Source organism: Chinchilla lanigera, unplaced genomic scaffold (assembly GCF_000276665.1).
Source record: "Chinchilla lanigera isolate Chin_1 unplaced genomic scaffold, ChiLan1.0 scaffold00037, whole genome shotgun sequence".
NCBI lineage: Eukaryota > Metazoa > Chordata > Mammalia > Rodentia > Chinchillidae > Chinchilla > Chinchilla lanigera.
In genome coordinates, this window is record NW_004955438.1 from 11,836,166 (window position 1) to 11,849,474 (window position 13,309).

The 13,309-nt window shown below is 46.0% G+C and overlaps 1 protein-coding gene across 4 annotated transcripts in view; it reads right to left on the minus strand.

The window, feature by feature from the left end:
* Foxn3 (forkhead box N3) overlaps positions 1 to 13,309 on the minus strand; it is a 405,623-nt gene that overhangs the window by 115,603 nt on the left and 276,711 nt on the right. For all 4 annotated transcript variants that reach the window (XM_005390273.2, XM_013517169.1, XM_005390271.2 and 1 more), the window contains one exon: positions 753 to 817. In XM_005390273.2, coding sequence (XP_005390330.1) covers positions 753 to 817 — 65 coding nt within the window. The remainder of the gene's footprint in view (positions 1 to 752; positions 818 to 13,309) is intronic.

Consider the following 13,309-nt stretch of genomic DNA (forward strand, 5'->3'; position numbering starts at 1 on the left):
AAGGCAAAAGGGGACGGAAAGTCTGAAGACCCTTAGAGGTCAGTTTAACCACGGAGCCCATATCCAAAACAGCCATAACCCAAACATGATTTCTGAACGACTTTGGAATGAATCTTTTTGCTATTTTTAAGTAGTTATTCCTCCTTAACCCCATCCATTTCAAAACTTATAGCAGCAGGGCATGGGTGGCATGTGCCTATAATCCCAGCTTATTTGAAGGCTGAGCCATGATGACTGGGCACAGGAGTTCAAGGCCAGTCTGGGCAACACTGCAAAACCCCAACTCAAAAAAAAAACGGTAACAGCAAAAGCAGAGGTGAAAGCCAGTTTGAATTTCTCGAGCACACCATACCAGAACCAGCCTCCCAGGCAGTACACACGGATATCCAAGGACAGCAAGGAACCACTCCTTGCCCGCCCAAGCACTGGAAATATGTAAGAGGGTTTGCTTTTATCAGCCCAGTGTACACTACTGTCACATGTCCACCATCACATGACTCCAATTCCACCAAAGCAACCCAAACACTTTTGGAATATGACCACAGACAATGGGCCAAAGAAGCAGTTCTTAGAGACCTGGTTTCAGACGTACAATTCACAGGAACCAAGTAGGAAGAAATAACGAGAAGTGGGCATGGAGATGACCCACAGCAGTCACACTTCTCCACAGAGCAGCCATTCTATGCTTGGCACCAAGCGCCAGAGTGGGGAAGGAAGTAGAGGTGAAGGAGAAGGTGCTCCTAGAGACCTACCTTGCAGAAGGGCTCCATTTCTCTTGAAGAAGGTACTGCCCGGCCAGATGGGTGGACCTGATGTGCTGAAAGAGGAGACAAACAACATAAGGCTTTGCAAACTCGTTTACACCGATTCAGCTGCACGCCTCCAAACATTGCTCAAAATGGCCTGAAAACATCTTCCCAGTTACACGTTATTGATGCCCTCCGAAAATGTTAACTTTAAAAACCACTGGGTTTATCTAATTATACACAGGCTTCAAATTTCACACAGAACTGTCCGTGTGAATGTCCTGGTTACCACCTTGGCCCTGGTCAGACCTAGGTACTGAAATTCCCTGCAGGTAAACAATGAGAAAATGAACATAGTTCAATGGCATTGCTGGGAACTTCAGACGTTTTACTAACCTGTTCATAATTTCATAAATACATGTAGACGATATTTAGAAATATGTAGAATTTCATAAATACATGCAGTATATATATATATATGAGAAAGAACCCTTAGCACGTCTTCTCAGATCAGGTGGCTCTTCTGGCATTTCCTGGTACCACCCGCCTGTTACAAATAAAAACTTGCCTTGCTTGGCATCTCTACCACCAAATTCTCTCTACACAGAGATGACCTTGATCGACTCCCTCCCTCCCCTAGGCTCTTGTTTCACATCCTGTTTTTAATTTCTTGGCTTAAAATGTTGCCCTCCATATCCTATAAAACACTTTGCAGATAGGTTACCACCCACAGTCTGTTAACAGGAGAGCCAAGAAATTATAAGAAAAATCAATTTATCACAAAGACACTTCCAGCATTTATAGATGAGCATTTTCACTGTTTTAAGACATCCAAAGGAAAACTTTATAAATAAAAATACCGTTATGGTAGAAAGTACGTTATTCTGAATCAAGGGTTGGTTTAGACTGATGTTGGAAAGCATTCAGTTCAAAATCTTACTATATCCAGCCCAAGAGGAACATAAATTCCTTCCATCAAAACAACACACAGCAAATGATATTGATGAATGCATTAGCAGTCACATTCAACATTAAAAAATTGGTCTGAGGTACACACAGCAGGCACACCTGAAGGTCTACGACTGAATGTTTTACTAGTTGACAAAGGTCTCTGGTTATGTAGGATAGCAATACTACTAACAAGGAAGGGAAATGCAGGTAACAGTCTGCCAAAATATCATTACCAGAGGTACAAAAAATATTGCAAGCATAAGGACATAGAACAGCCAGGCATGGTGGTGCATGTCTGTAATTTCAGCACTCAGGAGGCTGAGGCAGGAGGATCATTGCAAGTTCGAGACCAGCCTGGGCTACAACGTGAGCTGAAGGCCAGCTTGAACTGCACAGTGAGACCCTGCCTCAAAAAAAAAAAAGGACACAGTACATGAGTGAGAAGTTGGGAGGGAAGAATAAAATGTCAAGAAAATGTCCAATGTACTAGAAAAAGATGCACAGGTGTATCTCACTTTAGTGTGCTTCACAGACACTGTAAGGTTTGGGGTTTTTTGTTGTTGTTGTTGTTGTCTGTTTTTTTAAGCAAATTAAAGGTTTTTGGCAACCCTGGCTCAAGTAAGTGTATCAGCACCATTTTTTCCAACAGGTCAGGTGATCGTTAGCATTTCAGAACAACACAATATTTTTAAGTTAATGCTCTACAGTGTTTCTTACACATAATGCTATTGCACACTTAACAGGCTCAAATGCAGTGTGAGCGTCACTTGCACACGCACTGGGAAGCCAAACAATTTGTGTGACTTACATTAGTGCAATACTGGCTTTAATGCAGCAGTCTAGAATTGAAGCTGCAATATCTCTGCCTGTACTGTGAAGCTAAATGTTAATGAACCTTTTTGTTTTATTTTGTTTTGGATCCACCACGTTCAAAGTAAATGAGAGTAGTGCATCTCCGTCACGGCTTTTCCTGCAGCCCTGATTCTCCGCCCTGGTAGATGTGGCCTATGGGTGACCAAGAGTTGCACAGGACAACAGTCCTGGGCTGCAGGATGGCGGCAGCAAGCTGACGTCTCGTCACCTGATTCCATTTGAGGGCCTTTAAGGCTCAAAGTTGCATGAAGAATAATGTGCATTAAAATGCTTAAGATGATCTTTTAACAACCCCTGCAAACTCCTAGGGTTTTACCATCTTATTTTTTTTTTATAACAAAGCAAGAAACAGCAGGCTGGCTGTTGGCAATATGGAGTCATCTGATTCATAAAGATATTCAAAAACTGAGGAGTTCATTATAAAGGAGTTGATGCTTCTACTGAATTCAATAATTGAGTATTACTGCGGGAGTCTGAATATCCAGCTTACTGCCATCCAAATCTCCTCTTTATCCTGACCTTGATTTGGCTGAAAACCGAGCAGACACCAGCGGATGGAGCAAATGTGGGGAACTGAGGTCAGATAAATCCAGTGGTTTAGATAAGGAAAATTCTCTGTATGATAGAAATCTACGGACAGATTTCTTCGATATCCTTTTAACATACTTAAGTCACTGGTAACTATTCTATTGCTATTCTACTCTGCTCTCCCTCTAATCTGTACTCTAGCGGTGGAGAGAGATTTGGACTGGTACACTGCCTTCTCTGGCCTGGCCCCCACTGTAACTGAAGAATTCACCGGAGGGGTAGGGTGGGGGTGTCTCTGTCCAGCTCAGGGTGAGCCAGCTCCTGCTATGCTAACTGCAAAGTTTTTGAGCTCCTCTACCCCAAATTATGCACTCTTCTCTTGGATGGTCCCTCAGTAGATACTGTCTAAGTGCTGAAGATTTCAAGATTTAAGAAAGCCTCTATTGAGAACCATACAGAAGACTCCGAGAAGAAAAAAATTTTAAATCCTATCTTATATGACGTCCAAGATCAAACTGATGTACTTATCTAGCTCCAGCCTCCTCGGATTCTATCTAAAGAGACAAGAAATGCTTGTAGAAAGGCTAATGGCTCCAGGGGCTGCAGGCTGAGGAGGCAGCAAACTGCATTTTTTTTCCCTTCCAGCTGCAGGCATCCCGGGCTGACTGGCTTTCTGGCTCAAAGTTAGTTAAAAACACGTATACATGAAGTTACTTTAACGTGTATATTAACTACAGTATATCAGAGAAGTAACTGTGATCAAAGTGTGGGAGAGGCTGCAAACCACCCCTTCGAGTGGCAAGTCCAGAGGAAGAAGGGTGGCAACGGGGTGCACAGGGAAAATGGGGTGCTTCTCAGACCCAGTCATATAAACGCAGTGGCTTGGGAAGGGTCGCTCCACACAGAATAGTCACTGAGGCCCCCTTAGCCCTAACTGAGTGGGTTTTAATCACTTCACAACGGTCCTCACATTGCTTGATGCAGAGATCACAAGTTACCATTTCCTGGGCACAAATAACCAACACGTTTCCAAATGAGGCCGTCCAATTCTATAGAGCGGGAAGGACAGAAATCACCTTCCAATTCCAGAGACGCAGGGACTTAAGGGAATCACATGGGTGCTGAGCCCATCACCAGACCAGGTTCTGGAGCCAGCCTGAGGTATTGCAGAGACACGCAGCAACAGCCCCAATTCACGTCTCTTCTTGCAGCTTTCCTCTTCCGGTCTCCCAGCACTAAAACTCGGAGCCGTCCTTCCCCATGGAAGAAGGCTGTGGGCGGCATTTTGTTAGGAATCTCTCCAAGGCAAAGGCCCAGCAGAGAAAAAGCAATCAGCCTAACCATATGTGAAGGACACGTGGGCTCCTGTTCGTGGAAACAAGGCAACGCAGGCACAGCAAAAGTCTCATTTCAGTCCTGTGCTAACGGAAGCCCATGACCCTCAGCAGCAGAAGCTAAACCCAACTTGGTGACAAAGCAGCAGACCAACAGGTTAAGAGGGCCCTGCCTGCCAGAAGGTCGGCCGCTGAGCTGCCAGTGGACTACACTGATCCAGCCGAGCCAGCAAGTCTCCAGAGACCAGCGATACTATCCCGAGCAGCACACCGGGCGTCCACCAGAGACTCCCGGCCCTCAACCATCCCCAGGCCTCACCGTCTCCCCTCATTATTCCAGCTCCCAAGGGGACACCGCACGCCAACAGATCGCAGGCCTGACGTGGCTCTTACCAGTGTGATACGATCTGTCACGTGTCCGCCTACACCCGTGAGCTTCGATCATTGTGAGAACCAGCTGGATTAGTAAACTCAGACCCTGGGAAGTTCTGGCAAGATCCACACCTGCATTCAGCAGTCTGGACCTTCTGGGGGCCTAATGGAAAGCAAGCTGAGAAAGTGCTTTCTTTCTAAGAACCCAGCTGCCAAGCCTGAACTGATATACCTGAAAGAACAGGGGGGCTCGAGGCGGATGAAGGCTGAAGGCACACTCTGAAAGACGCCAGAACAAAGAGACAAGTACTATCTGATGCCACGTACCTGAGGTCCCCAGAGCAGTCAGAGACACAGAGACAGAGAGCAGAAGGGTGCCTGCCAGGAGCAGGGGGAAGCGGGGCTGGGGGAGGGGTTCTTTAATGGATGCAGAGTTTCAGTTTTACCAGAAGAGTTCTAGAGACAGGCTGCACAGCAATGCAAATGCTTAACACTACCAAATGATGTGCTTAAAAACGGTCAACACAGGAGAGCTTGGGAGGCTGAGGCAGGAGGATCACTATGAGTTCAAGGCCAGCCTGAACTACACAGCAAGACCCTGTCTCAAAAAAAAAAAAAAATTAATAAAAATTAAAAAGGTTAACATAGCAAAGGCTGAGGCAGGAGGATCACTATGAGTTCAAGGCCAGCCTGAACTACACAGCAAGACCCTGTCTCAAAAAAAAAAAAAAATTAATAAAAATTAAAAAGGTTAACATAGCAAATGTTATGTAATTTTGAAGTTTTACCACTAATGCATAAAAAGGAGGGAGGTAGAGCAGGAGAGGGAGAAAGCTGGGAGGGGCAGGGACAGAATCTGAAGGAAATGAATGGAAGCCTAAAGAGTTTGGGGCAGGAGGGATGGTCTGATCCACATGCTGTGATTGTCCTCTGGCTCACACAAGAAGGGTCTAAAGCTCAAGGAAGGGCAGAAAGCCCACAATGTCCAGGGAAAGGACACATACACACAGACAGTAGCTCCCCCTAAGTCACCCTATGGAGGCCTGGGCTTGCCCATTTCTCTCCAGGCAACTGAGCACTGTTCCCGTCACAGCCCTAACATGGAACCCAAGTATGAAGGCGACCGATGTGCAGCATCTACTATCAGACTGGCTTTCAGGAATACAAGAGTCAAAGCAGTTGTGATGGAGAGAAATCTACTGTTTTAACCATCGGGAAATAGTAGAAAAACAAAGGACACAACATCATCTCCACACTGCACCCTAACCCCGCCTCCTTGGGTGAAGGATGCCAGTCCTTGAAATTTGGAATTCTGCCTCAGTGCAGCCAGGATGGAGACATGCATGGGGAGGATTTTGGAATTACAAACTATCCCCCACCATCGGACAAGCACCACTGGGAGCTCAGGTGAAACTGGAATCCTCAGAACATTCTCAACGCTTTTATAACCCCCCCAATAAGAAAACCCAAGCATCACAGCATCTCAGCAACTAACTGGTCCAATCAGAGGCGGAGTGCCCAGAACGCAGGGTCTGGACTCAGGGAATCTATCTGTACAAAATGCAGCTGAAGTCTCTTAACTTGTGAAATTCTCAATTCCATGCCCGCACACTGGGGACAGCTGATAGTCTTTAGTGTATGAGAATGAATCAAGATGATGGGTGTTTAAGAAAAAAAAAAAAAGCAAGTTCTGTAAATGCAAAAATCCCTGCGTTCGTCCTGATTACAAGGAAACTGCAGTTCAGGGAAGTTCAGTGATGTGCGTGAGGCCACGTGGCGACACGACGGCGGTCCGCAGCTGCAGTGGGCACCAGCACACCGCACGCACATCCTCAGCTCTCCAGACTTGACTCTCTTCTCTATTCCTAGGACGGATGAGGAGCCACCTGTCGCACCTTCCTCTTTCCTTTAAGGATGCTTTGGCATCTTCTAAATGCAAGTGGTACTCAGTCAAAAGACACAACAGTTTCTAAAACCCAAGGGGCTAGAAGAAACAGCTTTACACACGCTACCTGCTCTAAAGAAGACTAAAAAAAGACAAATCCACGTAGACTCCTGTGTAGATACTACCCGGCAAGCACCAACTGACAGAAGAGACCAGGTAGAGACCTACCCCGATGAGCCTGTTTTTTACAGGCTAACAATGACGAGAAGGACACTAGTGGAGCGATCAGTCACCCACCTTCTGGGGCCACAGAACTGACTGACAAAGGAGCAAGAGTATTAGAGGGTGAAATACCAATCATGGTAGGAAACAGACTCTCTCTGTGACCTAAGTCAAATTTAACACTGAAGATCCCATCCTGATTTTGACAAGACCAGCCTGTAGTTAGTCCTGGGTGCCCATTAATGCCAGGGTCCTGGAAGTGGAGTGGGTGCTGAAATGGCTGTGAGCATTTCACACAGGTGCCAGCTGCTCTGATGCCTGCTCTACTATGTTAGCCCATGAAGCTGGGCTTTACTCCTCAAATGTGTTTGAGAACTATTATTGACCTCATAAGGACAAAAATTTCTTAACTCTGCATTCCTGACATTTTGGGCTGGATCATGCCGTGTCTTGGGGCACTGCCCTATGCACGGTATGACGTTCAGTAGCCCCGCTGGCCTCTACCCAGTAGAAGCCAGTAGCACCCACTTACTAGTTACAGCAACCCCAAGTGCCTCCAGGTATCCCTGTTTATCCACTAGAGGATAAAACTGTCCCCAAACAAGAACCCAACGAAAGTAGCTCCAATGTTCTCCCCACGCGCAAAGTTCAACCCTCCCTCTCCAGCAGGCAACATCATCTCCTCCTTTGTAAACAGAAGCCCCTGCCTTCCACACGAGTTCTCCAACTGTTGCTTTTACCACATCTGCATCTTCTGCTTGGCCAAAGTACCACCTCTGTGGACCTTTTATGCTGGAAAGTGGTAATGACACTCACCTCTGCTTCCCTTCCCTTTCCCAGGACTAAGACCTTACTTGAACAATTACCAAACATTAACAGGGGTCTACAGCCTCCTTTTGCATCCTGTAACTCTGCTCTGCACTGATAAAGCCCAAGCTGGAACCAGGGCTGAGAGCCTGGCCTCTGCTCCCTCAGGTCACTGCCTCCTGGACTGGCTGTCATCCTTGTCTCCCAGGCCTCGCAACCACCCAGCCATTTGGGGGTAGTGTCTGTGTCCCCTCCAAATTCGGGAGTTGCTAATGTACCAGTATTAAGGAATGAGACAATACGAAGAGGTGATCAGTCCTGAGACGTCCTCCCTCATGAAAGGGATCAGATGCCCTTCTGATGGAGCTGGATGAAGGGTGCTCACGCCCTCTCTGTTCTTCTGCCACGTGAGAACTCAGCGTTCCTGCTCCCCTTAAGTCGCAGAGGACAGACACACTCACCAGACAATAAACCTGCCAGCAGCACTTTGATCTTGGAGTTCCCAGCCTCCAGGACTACAAGACATAATTTCTACTGTTTATAAATTACCCGGCTGAGAATATTTTGCTATCACAACACAAATGGATCTGCCCTTGACAGAATTCCAGCCTCTCTCTCCTCCCCACTTCCTGCCCCCTCCCACATGGGACCCTTTCCCGCCTGATACAGAAACCTTCCATCACTTTGGACATTATCTCTAAAATGCTTCCCACTTTAAGCCCAAAATACCCTTCTTGCCTGGTCTGCTTCTCCCGGTCTTCAGTCTTTACATTCTGCCACCGCTCTGCCCAGTCTGGGCCCCCCTATGGTGGACATTCTTCACTTTGGCCCTCTCTTCTCTCCTACTCAGTCTCTTTTCCTAGGTGTGTTCACGGACTCCTGGCAAATGTGGGTTTTTCCAATTCTCCTCGTGCTCATCACGTCTCCAGACTCTGGGAGGTTCCTGCAGCTGGGTCCCGCCACACCATCCAGGCGCCCCCCACCCCCACCCCCGCGCCTGCTCAAACCAGGGAGCAGCGTCTCACTTCTGCCCCCGCGCCAGTCTCACTGGCACTTTCCACACAGCCCTGGAGTTACTATTATTGTTTGTGTTTGTTTCCTACAGCTCCCATAAGAAAGTGCCACAGACTGCTTGGCATAAGCAACATAACCTTATTGTCTCACAGTTCTAGAGGCGAGAGGTCCAAGATCAAGGTGTCAACAGGGCTCGTTCCTTCTGGGGCTCTGAGGAAGAAAAACCTGTTCCGGCCACTCTTCTAACTTCTAGCAGCTTTGCTGGCACTCTGTGGTACCCCTCGGCTTGTAAAAGCATCACCCTGATCTCTGCCTTCCTGTTCATATAACCAACCCCCCCCCCATCACGTTAGCTGGGTCCAAATTTGCTTTTTATTAAAAGGACAGCACTCATATTGATTAGGGATCTGCCCTCCTCCAGGAGGACCTCATTCTAACTAACTGTACCTGCAAAGACTTTATTTCCAAATAAGGTCATATTCTGAGGTACTAGGGGTAGGAAGCAAACATATGAATTTGGGCGGAGTAATGGTGGCACAATTCAACACAAACAGTATCTCTCAGTGCCTCCCTTCCAATGGCACATTTACTCCCCGAGACACAAACACACCCGTGTCTCTCTTCTCTTGTATCCAGGCACCGAGCAAAGAGCTGGGAACCTGGCTGGCATCTATCAAATGTTTGAGAGAATAAACATTTACACTTGAACTCAGCATTCCTCCTACAACAAAAGGGAACAAAAAATTAACTTTGCCTTTGGTGATCACTTCTAACAAGCTCAACATCAAAATTCTGAGGCCTCCAACACTGCCCTCACCCTCTCCCTGTCTTCTGTCATGCACTCCTGCTAACCCTTTCTTTCTGAGGTCTCCTGTACTTTCCCTCAATTTGGATTCCTACTGCCAGGCCCTAGATCAATTTGTATGAGATGTTCCTACTAATATCCCAATCCCTCTCCCAACTCTGATCCTTCCTTTATGGCAATCCAGCCTGCCTAACACCTCAGCAGCCTTTGAAAAGCCAAGCAAGCTCATGGGGGGCGGGGGCGCTTGGTATAGAAAATGTTCTCCAGGAGGTGGGGCCAGAGATAGGGCCAAAGGTGGGGCTGCAGATATCACCAGAGCTCATGTTCCAATGTCAACAAAGCACCTCATGTTTCACATGTCTTATACCTCTGAGTAATTTTTCACTTGAAGAGTTTGGTATGCACAGAAGAGCGAAAGTTGTAGGTAAGGGTCAGATACAATCAGCTTGGTGCCCCTCCAATACCCTGCTATTCTTTCCCAATACATTCTTCCTGCTCCCCATTATGCACCCAACACAGGCTTCCAGAACAAGTTCTCTCTCCACCACCATGAGGTGGGTGATTAGGACAGGCAAACCGGCTGGGCAAGTAGTGTGGCCTGTCAGTCACAGAGATCCAGGAGACAAGCGCCCAAGCCCTGCAGCTGGAACCAATCAGAAAATGTTATCTTCAGTTCTTCTACGGACAACTCAAGCAGGTTTCTGATAGGATGGTCTAGACGTGAAGGCAGCCTACGGAGAGACAGGGCGATGCAAAAGATGGCCACTATTAAGCTCTTGGCCTCTGTGCTCTCTCTTTCAGAGTGGTCACTTTCACCCCAAACAGTGAGTGCCCTTCTTTTGGAACTTTTAATTGGCACACTTACGCTACAGAGCATGTTTCTTTTTCTACCTTTAATCAACGTAAAACTGTGCCATATCTTTTATACTCGCTTTGACCGATACTTTGTTCAGGACACAAAGAACCTACAAAGAATCTACAAAAAATCCCAGCACCTCAGAACCTAGTAACAATATTTCTAGGACCCATCTGAGCCAGTTCTCTTTCTATCTAAACTGCCCTTGTCTTGTGTTCTCCGTGCTTACATTCCATTTATCTTTCAAGGTGCAAGTCAAATTCCAGACCCCAGGGAAAGGTCTTTCTGGTCGCTCCCATCCTATCACCTCTTTCCCTCCTCTAAATTCTTCTGGCAGTTACCACCAATACAGCTCGTACACTTGAATTTGAAATTAGTCATACTTGAATTATAGACAGCTAAGTTAGGCAGGAATATAGTAGGCAGTCAGACAGGGATGGGCCCTCGACAGAGTCAGAGCAGGAGATGAGAATGCATCAGGGCTGTGGCTGGAGGTGCATCTGAATATTAAAGTCACAATGGCTAGTTTTACACACTTCCCTAAGGGATGAATGGAGGTTTGGGATTATTGGTATCACCCTTTGGAGATTTCCTATTATCGAATTAGGGGTGGGCGGTCCTGTCCCACCCACTAAGACTAAGATCGCTAAGTCTAAGAAGACTAAGACTACAGATTATCAACCAAGGTTAATGATGTCACCCATGTACCCTTGCTACCACTGTAAACATTACCAAAGTGACTATACATGTTATCTTACTGGATGATCATAATTTTGACCCACATCACGCCCACCTCATGATTTAGCTCTATAAAACTTCCTTTGAGAGGTGGGCCTGCTGGCAACCCATTTGGGACCCCTCCTATCTTTCGGGAGCTATTCCTATTCCCTATGTGATCGGGTTTCTTGCCCGGCTGTAATTCCTGCTGAGTTGCTATGGCACCCAAGCCAGTATGGTGCTGCAGGTCATGTGGTATGGTGCTGAGTCACCATGGCATCCAGCCAATATGGCGCAGGCCACTAAAGGCCATGTGCTAAGCCCCACCCTTCTTCCACTGAATCAAATTACAACTTCCTACTTCCCTTTTTGTAATATCCTGTTCCCTTTTCCCCATGCTCCCACCCAATCCCAGTCTGCCATGTCAGGCAGTGCGCCTCCTAAACCCCGCCTCCAGCCTGGGGCTATTTAACCTAGGACCCCATGAAAGATCGGCAGAGGCCACGTTTTTCTCTTTCCTGTGGTCTTTCCCTGTCCATAATAAAGGCATTTTATTCTGTTTTACTTCTCTCTGCGCTGGAAAAACCTATCACTATGCTCCGATTCCTATTCCCTATTCCTTTTCTCCAATAAATTTTTCTACTCTTAACCAATTCATTCTTTGACTTCCGGGGACATGAACTCCGCATATTTGACATCTAGCATTTCCCCCATCACTTGGAGGTGTTTTCTCACTCTGATACCTATCTCTTTAATTCACTTTCCTCAGGAGTGCCTGTGTCTTACTTATCCTGAGAACAGGAGGCCCAGATGGGCAGAGACCACGGGTGATTCTCCTCCTAGAACTAGGTCAACTTTACCACACAGAGGATGGTTGTCACAGTTCTAGTAAGTGATTTTGAAAGACAGCAGGAATGCTACCTACATCTCCCAAACAGAATTATGACAAACACTAAAGATGTTAAAAAATAAATTTAAAAACTCCAAGTCATTTGGAAATCTTTTACAAACCAACAGGTCTATATGGTTAACATTATCTTCCTCCACTATCATCTTCCCAAATAAAAACTAAAAAATCATTAAAAGTGGAAATAAAATTATAAATGTCATCATTGATGCTAAGTAATAGGTTTGGTAATTTGGACTACTCTTTTCTGTGATTTTTTGATTACTTAGGAATACATAAATAACTACATAAGTACATGTATATTTTTGATAATATGGAATATGTGTCAGGGTGTACCGAAGAAATTCTGCTTAAAAATATGGCCACAGTTTTAGATGCATACAGCTAAGGATACATCTTATGAACAGATGCAAAGGTGTTTATCATTATCTTTGTGCTACACAGTTTCTAATTTTACATATGAAAACCAAGGCATCATTCAGCATAAAGTACATTATTTGCATGATGTATTTGCATTTGTAAAACACCCACATTTACTTTTACTGCTTAATGGGCCCCCTTTAAATGGGCCACTCTATATAAATGGAGTACGCTGGTTCTCAACTCAATGGTGCTGATAAGAAAACTACTCCTTTTAGATGCAAATGAACCTACTAATCACAATTAAAATGGCGGAGAAGAGGAAAGCAGAGCAGCTGTTCGTACAGCTCCAAGTCCAGGGCCAGTTTGGTTCTAGCTTAGTCTCTGGAGGAGCCTGGGATTTCCCCAAAGACATCTGCCCAGGGGGTAGAGGTAACTTTTCCAAAGAAGCCAGAAGAGAGAAGTAACAGCTCTATGAGAACCAAAAGTGTAAGTATGGAGGAGACTATCTGTGGTGTTAATCCAGTGGAGAGGTGTACAATTTGTAAAAGACTGAGAACAGGTGAGGGCAACATAAGAAAGGTTAAGTAAGGCTTAGGAGAGCAACAGGATTAATGGCATCAGACAGCTCCAGAGACTGCTCCTTAAAATGGTGCAGCCATGATGGAAGACAATATGGCAGTTCTCAAAAAATTAAACAGGAATACCCTATGAACCAGTCATTCTGTCTTAGGCAGCTGAGTTAGATAGAAATATTATAGGCAATCAGACAGGGCCAGGCCCTTAAAGGAGCCAGAATGGAAGACAAGATACCTCACAAATGGAAAGGTGGTACTTGCTTCGGGCCAGATCTCAAGACTAAAGATTAAACAAGCACACCCACTTACCTCCCAAGGGATGGGCCTCAGGGATTGATATTCTAAATAGGTAGC